Genomic DNA, 21,495 nt, shown 5'->3' with positions numbered 1-21,495 from the left:
AGTACTGTATAAACAAAAAGAACCAAAAAAAAAAAGGGATGTGGTTAATTAATTTATAAGCAAGCAAGCTAGAAAAGCGAACTGAAAACCTTCAAGAGTGAGAATGGAATCCACTCCGTAATCTCTCCCCCAATATCAAAGGAAAACATTCCTTCCCCCAACAAAATCAAACCCCAAAAAATAATGAAACCAAAAATATTAAATTAATTTAAAAAAAAAGAAGTAAAATAAAAACAAAAATGGTAGGAACACCATGCAGAATAGCGCAGTAGAGAAATTTCAAAAGCAAAAACCAGAAGAAAAGAAGGAATACCCAAAACCCCAATCACACGTACACTAGTTCACTCCTTCCCCGCTATCAACGCAAACCCTTGTTTCTCTCCCATTATTCCTTTCTCACAATGACACCATGACTGTAATGGTGTCGTTTCAGCAACCCCCTCCTCAATCCCAACCCCAAACCCAGCCGCCACCACAACCAGACCCACCACCGCAGCAGCAGCCACCTCAGCCGCAGAGGGCGGTCAGGAAGCTCGTCGTGGAGGTCGTCGACGCACGTAACCTCTTACCCAAAGATGGCCAGGGGAGCTCCAGCGCTTACGTGGTCGCCGACTTCGACGGGCAGCGCAAGCGTACGGCGACCAAGTGCAAGGACCTCAACCCCGTCTGGAACGAGCCGCTCGAGTTCGTCGTCTCCGACCCGGACAACATGGACTACGAGGAGCTCGAGGTCGAGGTCCTCAACGACAAGCGCTACGGCAACAGCGGCACCGCGCGTAAGAACCAGTTCCTCGGCCGCGTCAAGCTCTACGGCACTCAGTTCTCCAAGCGCGGCCACGAAGGCTTGGTCTATTTCCAGCTCGAGAAGAAGAGCGTCTTCAGCTACATCAGAGGCGAACTCGGCTTGAGGATTTACTACTACGACGACTTAGTCGACGAGGCTCCGCCGCTGCCCCCGCAGGAAGAGCCTCCGCCCGAGAAGCCGGCGGTTGTGGTGTTTCAGGTCCCTGGAGGACACGTGGAGGCTACTACAACGATTCACGAAGCAGGCTGTTACTCGCCGCCGGTTGTTATGGAGCAAAATCAGCCGCAGGTGGTGCATATGCACTCCGAGCCGCCGCCGGGTCAGGAAATGCACGGCCATCCGCCGCCGGATCAGGTTTGTTATCAGCCGGAGGTGAGGAAAATGGAGACGCACAGAGTTGCTCCGATGAGAGAGAGAGTGAGAATTCCGAGGAGGCCTAACGGCGACTTCTCTCCCAAAGTGATTCCCGGGAAGTTCACGGCGGAGAGGATTCATCCCTGTGAGCTCGTCGAGCCTATGCATTACTTGTTCACCAGAATCGTCAAGGCGCGTGGCCTCGCCCCCAACGAGAGCCCCTACGTCAAGGTCCGTTCCTCCAGCCACCTCATGAAGTCGAAACCGGCCGTTCACCGTCCCGGAGAGCCGACTGACTCGCCGGAGTGGAACCAGGTCTTCGCGCTCGCTCACAACCGCCCTGACTCAGTGAGTTCCACATTGCAGATCTCCGTTCATGACTCGCCGTCGGAGCAGTTCCTTGGCGGCGTTTGCTTCGACCTCTCCGACGTGCCAGTTCGAGACCCGCCGGACAGTCCCCTCGCTCCGCAGTGGTACAGACTAGAAGGCGGCGCCGGAGATCCTAATTCCGGTAGAGTCTCAGGTGATATCCAGCTCTCTGTTTGGATTGGGACACAGGCCGATGACGCGTTCCCTGAAGCGTGGTGCTCTGGTGCGCCGTACGTGTCACACACGCGCTCCAAGGTGTACCAATCCCCCAAGCTCTGGTATCTGAGAATGACGGTTATGGAGGTTCAGGACCTCCACATTGCATCGAATTTGCCTCCATTAACCGCCCCTGATATTCGAGTCAGGGCTCAGCTCGGGACTCAGTCGGCTCGGACCCGGCGCGGCTCCATGAACAACCACTGCGCGTCGTTCCACTGGAACGAGGACCTCATCTTCGTCGCCGGTGAGCCTCTCGAAGACTCACTGATTCTCCTAGTGGAAGACCGCACGACCAAGGATCCAGTACCCCTCGGCCACATTGTAATCCCCGTGAACTCCATCGAGCAGCGAATCGACGAGCGCTACGTGGCGTCCAAGTGGCTGCCGTTGGAAGGCAGCGGAGGCGAGCAGTACAGCGGGAGAATCCATCTCCGGCTGTGCTTGGAGGGAGGCTATCACGTGCTAGACGAAGCGGCGCACGTGTGCAGTGACTTCCGGCCCACGGCGAAGCAGCTGTGGAAGCCGGCCATAGGCATTTTGGAGCTGGGGATTCTCGGCGCGCGGGGATTGCTTCCGATGAAGGCGAAACCCGGTGGAAAGGGGTCCACGGATGCTTACTGTGTGGCCAAGTATGGAAAGAAATGGGTCAGGACCCGAACCGTCACGGACAGCTTCGACCCGCGCTGGAACGAGCAGTACACGTGGCAGGTGTACGACCCCTGCACGGTCCTCACCATCGGAATTTTCGACAACTGGCGCATGTTTGCTGACACGGCTGAGGAAAAGCATGACTTCCGTATAGGGAAGATACGGATACGTATCTCTACGCTGGAGAGCAACAAGGTGTACAAGAACTCGTATCCCTTACTGGTTTTGTCTCGAACTGGATTGAAGAAAATGGGGGAGATTGAACTAGCGGTCAGATTTTCCTGCCCGTCGTTGCTGCCCGAGACATGCGCGGTTTACGGGCAGCCGTTACTTCCCAGAATGCACTACATCCGCCCTCTCGGGGTGGCGCAGCAGGAGGCTCTGCGCGGGGCGGCCACGCGCATGGTGGCGGCGTGGCTCGCACGGTCCGAACCGCCCCTGGGGCCGGAAGTGGTGAGGTACATGTTGGATGCTGATTCGCACACGTGGAGCATGAGGAAGAGTAAAGCGAATTGGTTTCGGATAGTGGCGGTGCTGGCGTGGTTGGTTGGGTTAGCTAAGTGGTTAGATGATATAAGGAGGTGGAGGAATCCGATGACGACGGTTTTGGTGCATGTGTTGTATTTGGTTCTGGTTTGGTACCCGGATTTGATAGTCCCAACTGGGTTTTTGTACGTGTTTCTGATTGGGGTTTGGTACTACCGGTTCAGGCCCAAGGTACCAGCCGGAATGGACCTTCGGCTGTCGCAGGGCGACTCCGTCGACCCGGATGAGCTTGATGAGGAGTTCGACACTTTTCCGAGCTCAAAACCACCTGAAGTGGTTCGGGTCAGGTATGACCGGTTGAGAATGCTGGCAGCCCGGGTCCAAACAGTTTTGGGGGATTTCGCGACCCAAGGAGAACGGGCCCAGGCCCTTGTGAGCTGGAGGGACCCACGTGCTACAAAGCTGTTTATAGGAGTGTGCTTATTGATCGCTGTGGTGATGTATGCTGTGCCACCCAAAATGGTAGCTGTGGCATTGGGGTTTTACTACCTGCGCCACCCTATGTTCCGAGACCCAATGCCGCCGGCGAGCCTCAACTTTTTCCGGAGACTTCCGAGCCTGTCGGACCGGCTAATGTAGAGAGGAAGAGTGGAACAGGAGAGTTTATAGCTTTAAGGGAGTGTGACAGTTTCAATCAAAACACTGTTGGTATTGAAAAAATGGGGGTCCTTAACATTGTAAGGAGTGAAAAAGGGAAGAGGAAAGTGGTGAACTTGTCATCATTGGTCTGTAAGTTTTGTTGAATTGGTGGACTTTGGACTGCAAAAACAAACTTTGGTATAAGAGAAAGGCGCTGGAGGAAATTTTGGATGCCAGTGAGTTAGAAAGGGAGCTTTGTTTCTGTAATCATGATGTTAAGGGAAAAGTATGAATCTATAAACAATGAAAGTTTCTTTCTGACATATGAAATTGAATTCACATACTTCATGGGTGCTTCTTTAGGTATTTTTATTGGCTAAATTCCATAAGGTACTAAACACAGTAGTACAAAGGCCATATTTTCATAGTATTCTGTTTGCTTGTCAGAACATATTAAGGAAATTTCCTCTTGCTTCTTGGTGACCTTCTCCCTTTGTCAATAAATTGTGAGTGCCACCCTACACACTTGATCTACCATTTAATCAAGTTTGATAAAAGTGTAATTGTCAAGCTTTGATTTTCATTTGCAAAATGAGTAACACTCCAGGTGAATTCTATGAAATTGGCAAGAAGGCCAGAGGTTATACACTCTTTAACACCATCCTTTCTCTTTTGTGTTTCCCTTTCTTCAATGCTTAACATTTTTTTGTATATCTACTAACACATGTTCTTGGTCTTCTGATTAGATCTTCTGCATAAGGACTACGCTCATCAACCACGCGTGCCAATTCATCTTGATTATCGTAGCCTCAAATCGAATACTGATATCTCATGCAGAGGTTAATCTGTCACTCAATGCAATCTTGGAACCTGTACTTTTAGATCATTTAAAATGATGGCTATGAAAGGTGATGAAACTCAAAGTTTAGTGGTTTGTTATTTGCAGTTAAAGATGTCGTTCCTGGACTGAGCACCCTTTTCAGTTTCTTCATGCCAAATTATGGCAAGGTAAAATGTCCATGATACTCCGGCTCAATTTTCACTTTAAAGATGTCCTAATCAGTCGTCATTTTGCTAACAGGTGGAGCTGGAATACCTAAATGCTCTTGCTGGTGTCAGTGGAGGCATTGGATTGATACGAAACGATGCCCTTGGAAGATTTGATCCAATTGCAAGCCTTTCTGGTGTAATAGGAAGAGACGCTCTTTTCTCCCTCGGAACTGACCTTGCATTTGACATATCTACAGGGACATTCAACAAATTCAAAGCTGGTTTGAGCTTGAATAGTGACTTTGTTAATGCTTCCTTGTCCTTGTGAGCAATCCTGTGAGAACTTGGAAGTGAGAGCTTTCATATTGAAGCAAATTTATTGAAATAGACATAATGTCGTCTTAATCATATGCAGGGATAAGCTTGACAGCTTTAAAGCTTCATGCCACTACATGGTGAACCCACTGACCAAGACAGCCATTGCAGCAGAGTTGAAACACAGTTTTTCAAGCAACAACACTGCACTGGCTATCGGCGCGCAGCATGCATTCACCCCCTCCACACTGGTCAAGGGCCGAATCAGCACACACGGCAAGGTTGGGGCTCTTATACGGCAAGGATTGTGGCAGAGGATATTCCTGTCTATGTCCGGAGAAGTGGATTTTACAGACCCAAAGCCAAATGCAACTCTGAAAATTGGATTATCTCTAGCTGTTATGCTCCAATTGAATATCGTATAGAAACCAGGCTTCAATTGACTATCATATAGAAATCAGTTTTCTGCTGGAGTTCTATTCTGGAATAAATCGTCTCCCTTTCATGTTAGTGTGGTACTAGTAAAGGGAAAGACTCGAGTTTTCAGAAGTTGTATGAGGCCAAATATCCAAGTGAAGGGAAACATACATGTACAATTTGATCAAACAAAGTATTTACTGATATATGGTAAATAAAAAGTTTTCTGTTTGATGAAAAATTGAACTGGCCACATGAAGCATTTTCCAGTCTACCAAAAAAACTACACAAGATTCAAGTTTGAAGACGAAGAACTAGGGCCCTTGAATAAGATTGATATACGACTAACCACAAATCTTAAAAGCCTTTACAGCAGCACTAATGAAGAAACAAGGAGACCAGGAATCAGAATCTAGAACACACTGAACATCAAAATGATCCCAAAATCTAATATAACGAGAAGCTTGTAGAACTGTGCAACTACTGGTGAGAACCCTGAAGAAGTCCATCACGGATCTGAGAAGCTACATCACGAACGGCACCAGGACCATGGGGAATGAACACAGCAGAGGATTTCGAGCTGGCACCAATTTCCTTCATTGTGTCAAAATATTGAGTGACAAGAACCATGTCCATGACATCTTTCGCAGTGGTCCCTGGAACATTAACAGCAAATCCCAGCACACTGTCTCTCAGACCATCTACAATTGCTTGACGCTGACGAGCTATACCCAGCCCAGACAGGTACTTGGACTCAGCCTCACCCTCAGCTCGTTTAATTTGCAAAATCTTCTCTGCCTCTGCCTTCTCATTAGCTGCCACCCTCATTCTTGCAGCTGAAAACAATATACAGGGGAAAAAAAATAAAACAATTGAAAAAGAACAGACCACCCATGCTAAGAAATAAATAAGATGGATTCCCCTAAATGCGAACACGACATACCAGCATTGATTTCATTCATTGCACGCTTTACATGCTCATCTGGTTCTATGTCAACAATGAGAGTTTGTACGATCTCATAACCATAAGCAGACATGGCCTGTGAAGGACAAAAGAGCAGCATGGTCATTGTTAAACTAAATTTACAGTCCGACATACTAAATTACTTTTGTTTTGTCAAATTACCTTCTCAAGCTCATCTTCCACAGCTTTTGCAATTTCATTCTTTTGCTCAAAAGCATCATCCAGAAGAAGCTTAGGAACGCTCGCTCTGATCACTAGAAAGATGGAAAAGAGTATGCTCAGTTAGCAAAACACACTTCATTCCAAGTAAAGCTACAGTTGCATATCACATTAAGAAGGATTTAGTTTATACCATCAAAAACATAGGCCTGAATTTGAGACCTAGTGTTACTGAGTTTGTAGAAAGCATCATTTGCTTTGTCTGCCAGAGCACGATATTGAATAGAGGCAACAACATTGACAAAAACATTGTCCTGTGCAACAAATTGAATAGTCACTCAATAAGCAAAAAATAACAGAGCATAAGTGAATTCTATCGCTCAAAACTGGTTACAAACTTACAATTAAGCCACTTATGCTTAAAAAAATTGAGTTACCTTGGTCTTGGTCTCACAACGCACATCCAATTGCTGCAAACGCAGAGAGAGATGACCAGCAACTTGATGCCCAAGAAACCAAGGCATGCAATGGCATCCAGGCTCCAGAACTTCCACAAACTTACCAAATCGTTCCCTCATAGCTACTGTAGCTTGATCGACTTGTATACAACAAAATAGATTACCCATGTTCTCCTTACTACAGTACCTTCAACAAGAAATATTCAAAAAAATCAGTTTCTTAAAATACAAAAGGCTCATCTATTGAAGCTATAACTTGGCGGACACTTCTTCCATCCATCTTTAATGGTTAATCAAAGAAATAGTATACAGATAATAATAAAGTCCAATGCCAAAATAATCCACAATTCCATATCTATCATAAACCTCAAGGATATATTTGAACGAACAAAAAAAATTCAACAATTCAGAGTTCCAAGAACCCACCAACCCCAAAGTTCGATTGTGGGTGTGTGTGTCACTCATAAGTGAAGTAAGACAATACGAAAACAGAACAGAGACGTGAATTCAAAATGAAGATAAGATCCATAAGTCTTTCACGACAATATACAAGTAGACAAGTAGTATACAGAATTGATCCTAAAAATATGAGCACACACCCCAAAAGCTACATGTTCACCTTTCTTCCTATCAGAGAGAGAGACAGAGAGACAGAGACTTGCAGTAAACAGCAAAAAAACAAGAGAGGAAGGAAAGCAGAGAGAGGAAGATGAGAATGAGATGACCAAAACAAATCAAGACTAATGACATATATATAAACTCTGAAACACAATGACTTGGAAAACTCCATACGATTGGTACAATCCAATGGAGAAATAAAAAACAAAACAATCCTCCAGAACAATTTAAAAACCCACAGGAATATTGATACGCTACGAAGAACCATATACACCCTACACTCAAAGTCAACAAACAAATCCCCTTATTTGCAACAAGATAAAACTATGAAAACCTAATCCCCTGAGCTGTAACAAACAAGCTGTGATAAAACTAACATCACTGCAAATTATACCCCTCAAAAGAATCGTCAAAGCCTCAAAGGGCATCAAGATACACGATTAAGCTCATAAAGAAATCATGACAGCAACAACAAACAGCTCAGAGCTTGCCGTCTTTAGCAAGAATGTGACATATGGGTTCATGGCTATCCACCTTTTTTTCTTCTTCTATATCTTAATCATCACCATTGTTCTTATAAATATATGATTCAATATATTGGGTTCAGACTTAAAACCAATGACTGAGTCTTTAAGCACTCGACATCTTTATAATTCAATACCCAAATTACCAACTAATAAATAAGAAAAAAGAAACGTACAGACTGCACAGAACTGGGTTAGGTTAAAGACACGCAGCGAATAGAAATCGATGAATTTCGACAAACTTTTCAAGCAAGATTGAAGAAAAGCTTCGACTTTATCGAAATTGAGAAGAAACCCATAAAAATAAACGAGAATTATAACGAAGGAGGCGCGGAATTTACCTCCTTTGCGATTAACGAAGAAGACGAAGACGCGAAAGTGAGAGGAAGAAGAAGAAGAAGAAGCTCTGTGGGTTTTTGGGTCACAGCGAAAGTATGAAAGGGACGGGGTTTTTATTCTCTTTTTTCTTTTGTTACGTGACTATCCAATCACGAATGGACACGTCTCTTATTGGGTTCACGAGGGCCGCGGCCTGGCTATTTTGCGTCGTCTCCGGTCCGATCTGTTTCTTGGGGCCTAGGTTTCTTATTACAAATTCTTTTTATTTTTTATTTTTATATTTTCGGATGATTTATCATGTTTCACCTAAATGTAACATTTTGAATGCGTGTGTTACATGTTATTATGTTATAATTCTAATTCTTTCAACTATATACACATCTCAAATGCATGTGTCTATCTTATATAAATATTATCGTTTTTTGTCATGTTGTTTTTCTTTTTTTTCTCTTTTTGTTTGTTAAGTCTAAGTCGGATAATATATCGTTTTAGTTACGAGAATTTTGAGCATGTCTTTGTAATTTTTACGCATGGAAACAAATGACAATGGATTGCTTTCTAAATATCATATTAAGTAAAAAAAACACGTGAACAAGTGGAACGATTTAGTAAGAACTGGTCAATATGTTTTGATTGTGAACCAAGGGTGGATCTAAGACTTGGGTCGGTAGGGCTCAAGCCCAACCAAGGATTTTGGGAGGGAAGAAAACTAGTCAATATGTTTAGATTTTTCTTTATTTTTTGTCAACATAAAACTCAACCCCACCCAAACTCTAAAGCTTGGATCCCACGCTATTGTGAATAAAGAACAATTGTAGTCTAACCCTACTTCTCATAGAGAACATCAAGTTGCAATTTAACTGCACTTTCTTATAAGTCTTAATTCATATCCTACGAGGAGTTTTGACTTTTGAGCCCAACTATTGTATATAGATAGTTCTGAAGAATAAAAGGGCATAGAGAATGTTTCTTATTTCAGAATAATTATTTTCTCAAGTTGGAATTTGGAAAGATAAAGCTATCACCATTGATCAATTTGATTGGTGGATATAGCGTGACGTTGGATTACACACACAAATGAAGCAGAGCCCCTTCTTGCGTTGTCACACGTGGCATTTAGAACGACCACTATCACACACTCAACACACGAAGCTAGGGATCGAGCTTCATTAGATATAACATCCATGGCTGTGTTTTCTGCAATTGCTCCCTCAGCCACTTGCATCAATGGAAATCTCACCCGCAACAACAATACCAGCTTCCTGTCCTCTAAACATTTCTCCGACTACATCTCTCCGGCGCGGTCCAGAACCTCCACGATAGTTAACATGGCGCCCAAGAAGAAGGTAAACTAATCGAAGCTAGCTAGCTCTAGTTTGCCGCCCAAGAAACTACGTACTACATTTTTAGTCATTACCAATACCCCATTTGTTTGCATATTCAGGTGAACAAAATCGACGGAGGGTGGAAGAAGCAGTGGTTCGGAGCCGGAATATTCTATGAAGGGTCGGAAGAGATAGAAGTGGACGTGTTCAAGAAGCTCGAGAAGCGCAAGGTCCTGAGTAACGTCGAAAAAGCTGGGCTTTTGACCAAGGCGGAGGAACTTGGGCTGACACTCTCATCTATTGAGAAATTGGGCCTTCTATCAAAGGCCGAGGATTTGGGCCTGCTCAGCCTGCTTGAGACGGTCGCAGGCTACTCTCCCGCCACTTTGGCCTCCGCAGCTCTGCCGGTTCTGGTTGCGGCACTGGCGGCCATAGTGTTAATACCGGATGACTCGGCAGCATTGGTGGTGGTGCAGTTTGTGGTGGCTGGTGCGCTTGGGGCTGGGGCTGTGGGTTTGTTAGTGGGCTCGATTGCCTTGGATGGCTTGCAAGAAGCTGATTAAAAAAAATTATTTTTCATTTGTTTTTTTGTGTTTTCAGTGAACTTTTTTCTTTTTCTTTCATGTATTAGAGGATGAATAATAGATCCAATCTTACAATGTGTAGCATAATAGATCAAATATGAATATTCTTATGAAGAACAATAAATACTAATACAATCTCCTAATACATATGGGAATAAAATGGCCAAAACATGGCTGCGTCAAAATCAGGCTAAATAGGATACATGAGCATGCTCTTATTAATCATTCAGAGTTGGATTTTCATGTTCCTTCAGATCATTATCATCATCAAGCCCTGCTGATCTGTATTTATACCGGCTGGCCCATAAGAAATAGTACAAGCAATTCATCCCACTCAGAACACACATCAACCAGTAAAACCTCTCAAGGTGATAAAAGTTCAAGTTGGCACCAATCAGCCAAGGTCTATGTCTATATGTCCCAGTGATACCATTGACAAGGTTCACAAGCACTGAGCTGAGGTAGTACCCCATGGCCAATGAAGCCCAAGATAGTGCTGTGGCAAGAGACCTCATGCTTAGTGGAGCTTCAGTGAAGAAAAACTCCATCATTCCGGCCAATGTGAAGAGATCAGCTGAGCCAAGAAACAAGTACTGCATAGCCACCCAAAGAAATGTGATGGGTAATGGCTCAGCAGAGTTGAGCAAGCCATGTTTGGCTGCGACGTTTTTTCTCTTCATTTCGGCCAAGGCAGCTACTGCCATTGCAACGACGGAGAACATTAGTCCTATTCCAATTCTCTGAAGGTGAGTGATCCCCATTTCGGTTTTGGTTACTTTTCTTGCAAATGGGACAATGACATGGTTGTAGAGCGGGGCAAGGATCATGATGAAGATGACAGGGATGACAGGGAGCGAAGCCGGTGGAACTTTGAGGGAACCGAGGTTGGTGTTCATGGTGGCTGCTTGTTGCACTGAGAATGTGGAGAGCTGAGCAAGGCAGCAATTTAGCATTATGGTGGACATAAGGACTGGGAGGATTCTTAGGACTATTTTGACCTCCTCAACTTGTTTTACAGTGCATTGTAGCATTGGGTGGACAGGTTTAATAGTCACTGCCTTGTTCAGGAATTTGAGGCTTTCTGTTAGAGCTTGATTTCTCCCTTTTTCTTTGGACTGTCTATTAGATTCTCCTTCACTGGTTTCATCTGTGTGAGATGGGACTCTTGTGACTGCATTGCTAGGACTTCTAGATTTGATGTTATTGCACATTGCTGCAGCCAAAACCTGTGTTTATACATAAAGCGTGGTAAATAACTTGTAATAATAATTGATGTAACAAATAAACTTCGCAATATAAGTTGTGTGACCAGTGAGTGAGTGATACCTTAAACATGGTCGTGATCGGACTTCCTGCAGGCACTTTGGTCCGGTATGTAGGCGAGCCTAGGAGGAAGAGTGGGATGGAGAGGAGAATTGTTGCAGTTGCAATCCCAAAACCCCACTGCCAGCCTTTGTTGTCTTCAATCCACACCACGAAAGTTACCGCAACAAGTGCACCACAAGAGAGACAGAACACATAGTAGTTGAAGAATGAAGATCTCTGCTTCCTTCCTTGTGGGGTAGTATCATCAAACTGCTCCGCTCCGTGTGGAGGAAGAGAGCCTTTTATTCCTCCAACTCCGAGTGCCACCATATAGAGGCCTGTAAATAACATCACTGTTTTGCCGCCACTAACTTCCTTGCATGGATTGTCGGTGCTAAATGAAGTGCAGGTTGGTGGCTTCAGTGATGGCAAATGAGCTTGGATTGTGAGTACGAGTAAACCCTATTCCATTAGTGAAAATTAGTAATGATCTTAGTATGGAAATATCGATCTAATGATCTTAGTAAACCCTATTATGCCTTAAATTGTGAAAAGACCCTGCAGATATTTCTACAATAAGTCCCAGTGTCCCGTAGTGCGAACAAGACTGTTATTCGCATAGATGTTCGACTAAACGCATGAGTGCTATTTCAACTCTTGAGCATATTCGATAAAGTTGAAAAATAAAAGGGGGATGATGAACAAAATTAGAGTTCGAATGGATGTGTACGAGGACTCACTGTAAATTCTATTGCAGCACTAATCAAATATATGCAGTAAGTGGTGAAGAAAGCATCTGCTAAAAAGCCACCAAGTAGAGCCAGTAGGAAGGCTGTGCCCATAAAATTGGTGACGATGTTGGCAGAAGTGGATGGAGAGAAATGCATGAATTTCGACAAGTACAGCACAAGGTTGCTTGCATTGGCCAGGTAAGCCAGGTTCTCCAGTATCTCCACCGCTATAATTTTGAGCACAGAAAGAAAGGAAGTTAGACATTCATGTTTGCTCGATCAGTTCTGGGTTATGCTTAGTTTTCGGTGATTGATATAATATAATGCTTATCACCTAAAACGAATGAAGCAGCAAAAATTCCACCATGAATGCCTCTTATGGCAGGTCTGGACCTCCAATCTACATAGCCTTCCCATACGTTCAAATGGTTTGCTTCATCCTACACTCATAGTCAATACAAAATCAAGCCAAAAGAAGCAGTAATAAGATCAAAGCATGCACTGAGAATATATGAACTTGAAACTCACCATCTAGGCTTATTTGTGCAGTGATGACAAAAGATTAATTGATCAAAAACCCTTTTTCTTACAAGTTGGAAATGATAGATGTATGGAGCCGTTTTTATAGACAGAACGTTACCTAAGAAGAAATGTCTAGACTCCAATCACTCCATGAAAATGACCGTTCAGTCTCCAGGTCTCCTATACCTTTTAACCTTAAATGTCAACGACAGTTTTTACTTTCTACCATTTGAGATGACGAGAGAGGGGAGTGAGATTTATCTTGGATGTCCTAATTACCAGAGACAAGGATAGTAAACGGGAAACTAAATCTTCATCACCATAATCCAACTTACTAGAAATGGATAAACTAATCATGCTCCTCGCCTTGATTAAAATACGATAAAAGGCAAGGTGAAGCACAGTATACAGATGTAAGAAGATGATTATATAAACGGCTACAACATTGGAAAGAGATGTGGTGTTAAATGATTGCCTGAACAAAAATGCTTGCTGTTCTTGTCAAACGGGCAATGATCTAAAAATATGGAGTAAATCTAAAAGCAAGTGGGCTACAAACATAAATGTGGCATGATTTTAATCTTATGATGTTCTACTCGAAGGTAAAGCTTGAAAATAGCTTGTCATGCATACCCCACAGCCAACTTACCGAACCTTGTAGTGGTAGCATCAAGAGCACTATGACACTAATTTCTACCTCTCTAATCCTCAAGTTCGGGGTTAAGCCAGCGGAATAAAAAGGATTCGATTTCAGAAGGAATGAAAATGAAAGACAAAAATTGGGATGAATTGGTTTTAGTATTTCCTCCAATTTGGGGTATCCAATTCAAAAATGCGCAGATAGTTTCAGCTTCCTCAGCTTGCACTTATGAAATCTAAACAATAAACTTGGTCTACGGACGAATTGAATGCTTTACCTACTTACTACTTGAAATGTTTCGTCGTCATCTAATTTCAAACCAGCTATGGAATTTCTAATAGGTACTCATTCCAGAAAGTTTCAGTTTGGCTTCAAGACTCAATCCTATCATGGCCTTTTTTTAGGTGCAATTAAAGTCATACTATCAATTTTTCCATCTACATCTCTCACGTGTCCTTTGTCATGCTCTAATAGAGCTTTCGTAACTGGACTGAAATTCGCTTCTGCTTACTACTAGAGTCATCCTGAGTCCCAACTAGTACTATTGCCTACTGTCTACAGTGTACTGGCCTTATCATAGTGATCATACTAATGTAGTTGCCTTGTAGTGCAGGGTTCCTCCCTCAGCCATACGTAACTTGATCATAGAAATGAGTGGATGTGATTTTGTAAAGAAAGATGCAGGTGCATCATGGTGATCTTAGAGAAATCCAAATTGGGTGGCTTTAGGCCTTTTCAATAGGGTATTCCAAACAGGCCGGCATTTACTTCCATGTATATATTGCCAGGATATCTAAGTTTCCCTGTGTTGAAAATGAAGGAAATGTTTACAAGTGAAATGAAAAAAATTGTTAACAGTTCATATTTAACGAAAGGAATCCAAGTTTTATATTTTTCACTATTTTTTTGCTCAGAGTCTGAAAAGCTTATAAACATAGGCACTTGTGTGAGTGTTCTGTTTTCAATTGGGATATAATCTGATTCTCCATGAAAATGTAGGTGTTTCCAGGTAGGGTTTTGTCAGAGAGAACATGACAATGGCGATGCTAATCTAAAATTCTCTAAATACCATATTCCCTGACTAGTTTTTAAAAGTTGTGGCTGATATATATAGGAGGGCAGGTTCCTGCAATGTTTGAATATAGGAATTCAGAACAATGGAACAAATTGATACCTTTCACCCTTTTTCCTAACAGAATATTTTTATCATCACTGTAATTCTTTTATCCTAGTTTATCAGTTCTGCATATGGATAACCAGCTAGAAATTTATCGGTATTGTTTAGCAAAACATATGCCTTGAGGTGTATCAGTATCTAAGGAGTCTTATGGAAGTTGTATTGACTAGGATTTATTCTCCTAAAGGCATCTTCTCTGTTATCCTACTACTTTGCTAATTAGTAATTAGTATGAAAGAGGGCAATGGTTAAAAGACACTTAACAGTTATATTTGCTCATCTCCTTCGATGTTGTAAAGCAAGTGAGAAGGAGAGAATGTCTTTGGAAAAGAACAGCAATCTCTTCGCCACAAGTCACAAACAGGACTCAATGTCCAGGCATGAGTGGTCTTTCTCACAGAAAGCTACAAAAGTATAGTATACGTTAATATCATTTCGAACAATCTAGCCTTCCATTAGTATAATCACCTATTAGTTATACATCAACACAGGCACTTTATATCCTAAGCAATCAGTTACACAAGGGATAGCTGAGATTAATTACTTAGCCTCTGATATTTTCAGGTACTCAAAAAGAAAGCCAGAAGTCAATCAAGCTTAGTTCTTCACATGACTAAGTTGCAGTTTTTATGATTTGATATCTTCGATGCTTTCACAGTGATCCTACCATTGAACTAAAATTTCATGAGGTATGCAACACTGGCCAAGAACAGTTTCATCTGGAGTATATAACTCTTAACATTGACTCTACAATAAATTCCAAAATCACACCAGTGGAGTTTTAGCTAAAAGTTTGTTCTAGCAGAAATGTGACCACCCAACAGGAATTGTCCCTGTGATGAGTGTGATCCCAAAACCAACAAAATAGCAGAAGAGTGTAGAAAAATGAGAGTAATGAAGACAAATGTGATGAGAGATTGACAGTGAATTAAATCAGGTAATGATGAACCACTTGTAACCGAAACCTATTAAGTGGTGGAGAGTGGTTTTCAGTTTGCCCTGAAATAGAAAGACTGAGAGAAAAATTCATAGGGCATATGGTGGTGGCCAACATGAAAGGGTTGAAATCAATTCTGCATATTACCCAAGGTATTGTGAGCTCCATTGAACATGATCTTTGCTTTCAAGCCATATGCAAGCCCTCCACAACACACAAGTTGGAGTTGTCACTTGCATATATGTTCCACACGCTCAAGGCTTCATAAGTTCTTCTAATTACGTATAAAGATTTTCTCACTTAGGCGTGTCTAGATCAATCTAAGTTTACAATTCAAGAGTTATGAATTCTTAATTGCAATCACATAAGCACCATGTAAAAGAGATTTTCTTTTTCTTTTTCTTTTTCTTATAACGTGTTGTTATTTCCTTTTGCTTCCTGCCTCGTTGAAGTAAGCAATACAAGACAGAGAAGAATACATGTTAATGATTCAAGAAGAATAGAGCAAGGAATCCAAATAAGAACCAAGTTCATAGAAAAAGGGTGTTGCTGACTATGAGAACCCAATACAGTGGGTTCATACATATCAGAATCTAATCAAGGGTAATGGATCTTCTAGACTTCTACTCATTGGTTCCTAAATGGGCTTTCCTCCACCAATGATGGGCTTATATAACAAGTCGGATTCACTATAGAAATTGTGTCATCTGTGATGACTGATGACTATCAAATGAGAACAACGAGGTTCTTCAAAGTCGGATTCATGACTACGAGGTCATCCGTCATATTAGTAATTTCAAACATGAAAACCATAAATTCTTATATACGATGCAATCTGATCCGTGTTTTAGGGTGTAACTATGTCTATATGATATGCATCAGTTTTAACCATATGTGCAACGAAAACTCTCTGAAATTAAACAAGCTATAATAGGATATCAATAGTCCCTCATTGTCTATGAATCAAAAAGTTAATTTAATCAATAAAGAAGAAGAAGACAACGAAAACAAAGTATAAACTGTTAATTTATAAGTTAGAAAAGTGGCATAATTACTTGAAGAAACATCCTCACCGGAATAGATGATCACGGCCGGTGGCGAATATAAAATCCGCCGGCGAATAGACATTGTGGCATTTGGGCGGGTCCCGCTTTATGTGGACGTGGCCCAGCCGAGCCGAGTGAGTGGTGGGAGGAGCACCCAGCTGCGAGCGAGTCGGAGTGAGAGTGACTCGGGGCAGAGTCGCTGAGTCCTCCGTTTGTCGACTCGGGCTCACGTTACCAAAAATCCAACTGTCTCCCCCTCTTGTCCTTTTCTGTTACTCAATCACTGAGAGGTGCCTCGTTTTCATCCCCATAACCCCACATGCCCTGTTGATTTACTGTTCTACCCTTGAAATATGTTCCGCCTCTCAGTTTTCTAACATGTATTTTCACGGAAAATTCTGACACGCAGATATGCATATTATGCTTATTAATTTTTATGTGTGAAAAAAAAAACAGATTAAAAATGGAGAAAGATATATAATGAGAATTACAAGATCTAATTTTATGAAATTTAAATGGTAATGATTTGATATGCATCATATGCAAAGCTGCATGATAGACGAATCTGTATTTTCATTATTTTTGACCAATTCTTGAATATTTTAAAGGGCTGATCTTGTATTTGTATTTATTGAACAAAATTATAAATCCTGAGATTGTTGTTTGCACGTCTTATTTTCCTTTACGAATAATATTCTCAATGGGAAAAGAATGTTAGAATTCATATGAAAGAGGACCTCAAGTAAAGAAGTACTGTGAAGAATTAGTGTCTTATAATATTCTATGATTTTCATGCAATGTTGGACTCACTTTAAGTTTTATTATATTTGCTAATAAGCAACAACTATACTAGCTTACATTCATACTAATAGTTTAGTTCTTCTAATTTTATCAGCTTATGGTTGTAATGATATAATAGTGATTCTGGTGTGCGTACTTGGTCATATTTTGAAGTATTATAAGCTTTATAGCTACGGTAAATAATAATAGAAAATTAATTACCTATATGAATGGGGAGGTTAAATTTGTGCTAGTGGATCGTAAGCTATTATTTTGATAGTATGATTTTATTTGCCAATTCCTTAATTAGTTTCAAAATGTGTTTGACGAGGTCTTCCATCCACCTAGGGTATTAAACCATCAAAATATAGAGGACAAAATACAATACCAAGATAATAAGAGAAATAAAAAGTGATGCTTTCTGAACTGGGTCATGACCAATGACATGTAATATGAGTGTGATGCTTTTGTAACCAAGGGCGTGATGGTAATCACAGCTTCACCCTGTCCCTGTGTCCCTCTTCTGCTATATTACCATCATCAAGCTTAGAACTTCAGAGAAGAAAACACTGTCTCTGTCTTCCTCTGTTTTTCTTCTCGAGTTTTCCATCTGAGAGAAAAAGCTACTGATCTTCTTCTTTTTCAAAACCCAATAAGGTCAGAGAACCTCTCGTTCTCCTTATTCTGAGTGATGGGTGTGAGCAGCCGTTGTTCCCACACTTCCCACATCACCGAAATCATCATCACCAGCTTCTTTCGCCACAAACTCTAAATTTTCTTCAGGCTTCGGATCATTATCGTCTCAAACCAGGCTGTGATGTCTGATTAAAATTCTTAACATAAACTGATCGATATAGAACTTAAACCAAATTTGAAAGAGTAAACATGGCCGGCGTTGGGAGGGTCTTTAGTAGTAGCGGTGGTGCCTCGTTTCTGCTTCGGAATCAGAGAGGTTCTCCTGCTTCTGAGCCTCTCGAATCTCTTTTCCTTTCTGGGTCCTCTAATGCTTCCTCTACGTCTCCTTTTTTGGGTACTTTCTCAGTCATTTTTGTTACTCTGTTTTTTCTTTCTTGACTAGTTTTGATGTGATTGATTGTTTGGTTTGTATATATCTAATTTACATGTTATGTTATATTCAGGTTCATCCATGGTGAGTTTCGAAGATGTTCGAGGAGGAAATGGATTGAAGAGGTCCATGTTCCACCAATACGAGCGCGAAGACAATTGTGATGAGGAGTTTGATGACTACTTTCATCAACCTGGAAAGAAGAGGCGGCTTACTGCTGATCAAGTCCAGTTCCTTGAGAAAAGCTTTGACTTGGAAAACAAGCTTGAACCAGAAAGGAAGATCTTGCTTGCAAAAGACCTTGGCTTGCAGCCTCGGCAGGTTGCGATTTGGTTCCAAAACCGCCGCGCAAGGTGGAAGACTAAGCAGCTGGAGAAGGACTATGATCTTTTGCAAGCCAACTACAATAGTCTCAAGGCGGACTGCGATAGCCTTTGTAAAGAGAATGATAAACTCAAAGCTGATGTATAGGCTTTAGTGATCTCTAAGTCTCACTAAATTGTGTGTCCATTTATGGCTGTTTGCTTATGAGTTTGAATTGCTTCCTCAGGTTCTTGAGCTCTCGGACAGGCTGCATCTCAAAGATAAAGTGAGGGCAAACTCAGAACAATCGGATACGAACAAATCACACCAGGAACCACAGCGAACACCAATTGCTGAATCGGTCTCCTCGGAAGGTGAAGACTCCAAAGTCTCGGTTGTGGCATGTAAGGAAGATCCCAGCTTAATCAGGAGTGATATGTTTGATTCGGATAGCTCACATTACACTGATGGTGTTCACTCTTCTCTGTTAGAACGTGGTGATTCTTCATATATGTTTGAGCCTGATCAGTCTGATATTTCCCAAGATGAAGAAGATAACTTGAGCAAGAGCCTGTTGCCAACATACATCTTTCCGAAGCTTGAAGATGTCGACTACACATGCCCTCCTGCAAACTCATATAATTTCGGGTTCCCAGTGGAAGATCATGCCTTTTGGTCCTGGTCTTACTAGGAGATGTTTGGTAAATACGAATTCTGCGTTATCCTGTTCTTATTTGATAGTATAACATACGAGTGAGAATAAGTAATGAACCCGAGCAGCATCAATGGCACTCTGATCTAGATGTGGTGCTGGTTTTAGTTTTCAGTTCAAAAAGAAAATCGGTGTTTGGCCCATTTGTAATCTTATCAAGGAATTGGGGTTCTGTACGTAGTGTTTCATGTACCAGTTTTGTATGGAAGTGTAATTAAATAAGAAGTCTCTTATGTAATTAAGCCATTCTATGCAAATGCGATTTCATTTCAGCTCCACACCTCCATTTCTCATGTCTCATTTCATAAGCTTCTTTTATCAATTGGCTTTCTAATGCAAACTAGTTAATAAATGTAATACCAAAAAAAAAAAGGAACAACAAGATGGTGGAGTCGTGGAGATGCATAGTGTTCTTAATCTTCTTTTATGATATAGTTGGATCTGGGGTCTGTAATATTGAAGCACATTGGCATATATATATATATATATATATATATACACACATACATACAAATCCGAGTTGACTTGCATAGTGTTACAAATCTAGCTGCATCAGTTTTTTTTTTCTGTGTGAAGATGATGGAAGAAAGCATCAAACAGGTATTGCTATTTTTTCTTTCTTGTATTGGGGGTCAACTTCATCTTGAGTCACTCTCAAATTTATTGCCTTGTTTTTTGTTTCCCCTTGTTTGGTGGAGGGCCAAAATCATATTTCGGCTCTTGTCTTGCACTCTTTGAAGTCTCAACAATGCTCACCAATATACATTCTCATAAATTTTCAATCTCTTCTGTCCGAGTATGCTTCATGCAATGTTGTTAACCAGAAACATTAATCATTCAGCAATTGAGAAGGGTACATGACAAGAAAATGGAAACTAAAATCTGCAAGCAACCCCATATCAAATGATGGTGATGTTCTTGCTTATCTTCTTGAGGCTTACAATCCTTAGACAGATTTGCATAGAAGGTGAAGTGTTGTAGAGGACTTTCCATTGTGTGATCTATATGGCAACTAAGAGAATTGGTTTTGTTGGCAATTTGGCATCTACCTGTTGTGTTGGTAAAACTAGGTTTATGCAAGCACATCATCACACATGCATTTAGGAAAGGTTTTTTTTTTTTTTTTTAACAATCTTTGGGTAAAATTGAAGAGGACGAACTCTTCCGCGCGCATATGATGTTCTTTTTCTCTTTTGGTTTCAGAGTTTCTCATCACCATCTTTTCTTTCTTCTTTTACATCCTTGGCCAAAAATGGCTTAGCTAATCATGATAACTATTTATAACCATATATCCGAAGTTGTCATTTTTGATAAAGATTCATCAAGCATTCTGATAATCCATCTCCATCACGCGTGGTTTGTATTTGTTTATCATCCTGAAATAGAAAACTCTACAATAAACCTCAAGTCTTCTAGTCAAGTCATTATATTAATCAAGGGTATTTTAGTTCATAAATAGATATTAAACTACCATCCAGAATATTGGATTCCCTGCATATGCAAAGAGTTTCAAAACCATGTACCCCAAGTAATGATTAGATCATATACATCCTGGTGTATAGTAGGTAGATAAACTCAAGGGGTGAAAGAAAAATGACTGCATTCTCTTTTGGTTACCCAAATCAGTAAATCATGATTCATTTTTTATGATTTCAAAACGCATAGTAATATTCAAATTTCCTAATAACTTCCATATCTTTAATTTGTTGTTGCGGGTTCTTTTTAACTCACACTCGCGGCGGAAAAAACAAATGTAGATAACTAACACTAGTGGAGACACTTTCTTGACTAAGACTAGGCATTAACTGAATCAAATTGTCACCCCCAACTTCACATTTAGCAATTAGCAATATATTCTTTAACACTTTAGGGATTTTATTTTTTTGACAAGAACTTTGCTATGATTCTGTTGCTTATATCCTATGCGCTAGGGCATACACATCTGGGCCATAAACTACACGCCAGGTGACTCTTCCTTCGAATCACGAGGCACTCCAAAGATTTGCTGCCGACCAGCATTGGGGCTCCGACGTCTGGTCAAACACGTGTACGTCTTGGATTAA

General features: G+C 41.4%; 5 protein-coding genes and 1 pseudogene across 6 annotated transcripts; 4 read left to right on the top strand and 2 right to left on the bottom strand.

Moving 5' to 3' along the window:
- Positions 1 to 356: 356 nt before the first annotated feature.
- LOC126793437 (protein QUIRKY) lies at positions 357 to 3,839 on the top strand. Its single transcript, XM_050519958.1, has one exon. It carries the CDS (start codon positions 410 to 412, stop codon positions 3,518 to 3,520), a length of 3,111 nt encoding a protein of 1,036 aa, XP_050375915.1. The 5' UTR covers positions 357 to 409; the 3' UTR covers positions 3,521 to 3,839.
- Positions 3,840 to 4,111: 272 nt separating this feature from the next.
- LOC126796432 (mitochondrial outer membrane protein porin of 36 kDa-like) lies at positions 4,112 to 5,408 on the top strand (annotated as a pseudogene).
- Positions 5,409 to 5,535: 127 nt separating this feature from the next.
- On the bottom strand, positions 5,536 to 8,384 carry LOC126796431 (hypersensitive-induced response protein 1). Of its 2 annotated transcripts, none has more exons than XM_050523255.1 (6): positions 8,307 to 8,384; positions 6,803 to 7,010; positions 6,559 to 6,679; positions 6,369 to 6,460; positions 6,186 to 6,282; positions 5,536 to 6,078 (listed from the first exon to the last, which is right to left on the bottom strand). In XM_050523255.1, the coding sequence occupies exons 2-6, from the start codon at positions 6,989 to 6,991 to the stop codon at positions 5,723 to 5,725; spliced, it is 855 nt and encodes a 284-aa protein (XP_050379212.1). In that variant the 5' UTR covers positions 6,992 to 7,010; positions 8,307 to 8,384; the 3' UTR covers positions 5,536 to 5,722. The 2 variants fall into 2 exon arrangements, with proteins under 2 accessions (XP_050379212.1, XP_050379213.1); XM_050523256.1 differs by lacking the exon at positions 8,307 to 8,384 and adding an exon at positions 8,142 to 8,249.
- Positions 8,385 to 9,335: 951 nt separating this feature from the next.
- Positions 9,336 to 10,192, top strand: LOC126795908 (uncharacterized). The gene is made up of 2 exons (XM_050522634.1): positions 9,336 to 9,650; positions 9,749 to 10,192. Exons 1-2 carry the CDS (start codon positions 9,489 to 9,491, stop codon positions 10,190 to 10,192), a joined length of 606 nt encoding a protein of 201 aa, XP_050378591.1. The 5' UTR covers positions 9,336 to 9,488.
- A 239-nt stretch (positions 10,193 to 10,431) lies between these two features.
- LOC126793877 (protein NRT1/ PTR FAMILY 4.6-like) lies at positions 10,432 to 13,128 on the bottom strand. Its single transcript, XM_050520504.1, has 5 exons — positions 13,051 to 13,128; positions 12,584 to 12,689; positions 12,259 to 12,476; positions 11,540 to 11,980; positions 10,432 to 11,439 (listed from the first exon to the last, which is right to left on the bottom strand). Exons 1-5 carry the CDS (start codon positions 13,126 to 13,128, stop codon positions 10,432 to 10,434), a joined length of 1,851 nt encoding a protein of 616 aa, XP_050376461.1.
- Positions 13,129 to 17,927: 4,799 nt separating this feature from the next.
- On the top strand, positions 17,928 to 19,710 carry LOC126793729 (homeobox-leucine zipper protein HAT5-like). Its single transcript, XM_050520337.1, has 3 exons — positions 17,928 to 18,381; positions 18,491 to 18,882; positions 18,968 to 19,710. The coding sequence occupies exons 1-3, from the start codon at positions 18,237 to 18,239 to the stop codon at positions 19,409 to 19,411; spliced, it is 981 nt and encodes a 326-aa protein (XP_050376294.1). The 5' UTR covers positions 17,928 to 18,236; the 3' UTR covers positions 19,412 to 19,710.
- Positions 19,711 to 21,495: the final 1,785 nt, after the last annotated feature.

This window comes from Argentina anserina, chromosome 5 (genome assembly GCF_933775445.1).
Source record: "Argentina anserina chromosome 5, drPotAnse1.1, whole genome shotgun sequence".
In the NCBI taxonomy this organism is placed as follows: domain Eukaryota; kingdom Viridiplantae; phylum Streptophyta; class Magnoliopsida; order Rosales; family Rosaceae; genus Argentina; species Argentina anserina.
The sequence above is the reverse complement of the archived record's forward strand: the minus strand, read 5'-3'. Positions and strand labels throughout refer to the sequence as shown.

Excerpts from the sequence above, each read along its gene's own strand:
- LOC126793437 (XM_050519958.1), top strand. The coding sequence starts at position 410 with ATGACTGTAATGGTGTCGTTTCAGCAACCCCCTCCTCAATCCCAACCC.
- LOC126796431 (XM_050523255.1), bottom strand. The coding sequence starts at position 6,991 with ATGGGTAATCTATTTTGTTGTATACAAGTCGATCAAGCTACAGTAGCT. Across the intron at positions 6,680-6,802 it reads GTTGTGAGACCAAGACCAAG|GACAATGTTTTTGTCAATGT; the intron begins GTAACTCAATTT and ends TTTGTTGCACAG. Across the intron at positions 6,079-6,185 it reads AATGAATGAAATCAATGCTG|CTGCAAGAATGAGGGTGGCA; the intron begins GTATGTCGTGTT and ends TATTGTTTTCAG.
- LOC126795908 (XM_050522634.1), top strand. The coding sequence starts at position 9,489 with ATGGCTGTGTTTTCTGCAATTGCTCCCTCAGCCACTTGCATCAATGGA. Across the intron at positions 9,651-9,748 it reads ACATGGCGCCCAAGAAGAAG|GTGAACAAAATCGACGGAGG; the intron begins GTAAACTAATCG and ends TTGCATATTCAG.
- LOC126793877 (XM_050520504.1), bottom strand. The coding sequence starts at position 13,128 with ATGATTAGTTTATCCATTTCTAGTAAGTTGGATTATGGTGATGAAGAT. Across the intron at positions 12,690-13,050 it reads GTTTACTATCCTTGTCTCTG|GATGAAGCAAACCATTTGAA; the intron begins GTAATTAGGACA and ends CTATGAGTGTAG. Across the intron at positions 11,981-12,258 it reads GTGCTGCAATAGAATTTACA|GGTTTACTCGTACTCACAAT; the intron begins GTGAGTCCTCGT and ends CTAATGGAATAG.
- LOC126793729 (XM_050520337.1), top strand. The coding sequence starts at position 18,237 with ATGGCCGGCGTTGGGAGGGTCTTTAGTAGTAGCGGTGGTGCCTCGTTT. Across the intron at positions 18,382-18,490 it reads CTCTACGTCTCCTTTTTTGG|GTTCATCCATGGTGAGTTTC; the intron begins GTACTTTCTCAG and ends TGTTATATTCAG. Across the intron at positions 18,883-18,967 it reads ATGATAAACTCAAAGCTGAT|GTTCTTGAGCTCTCGGACAG; the intron begins GTATAGGCTTTA and ends TTGCTTCCTCAG.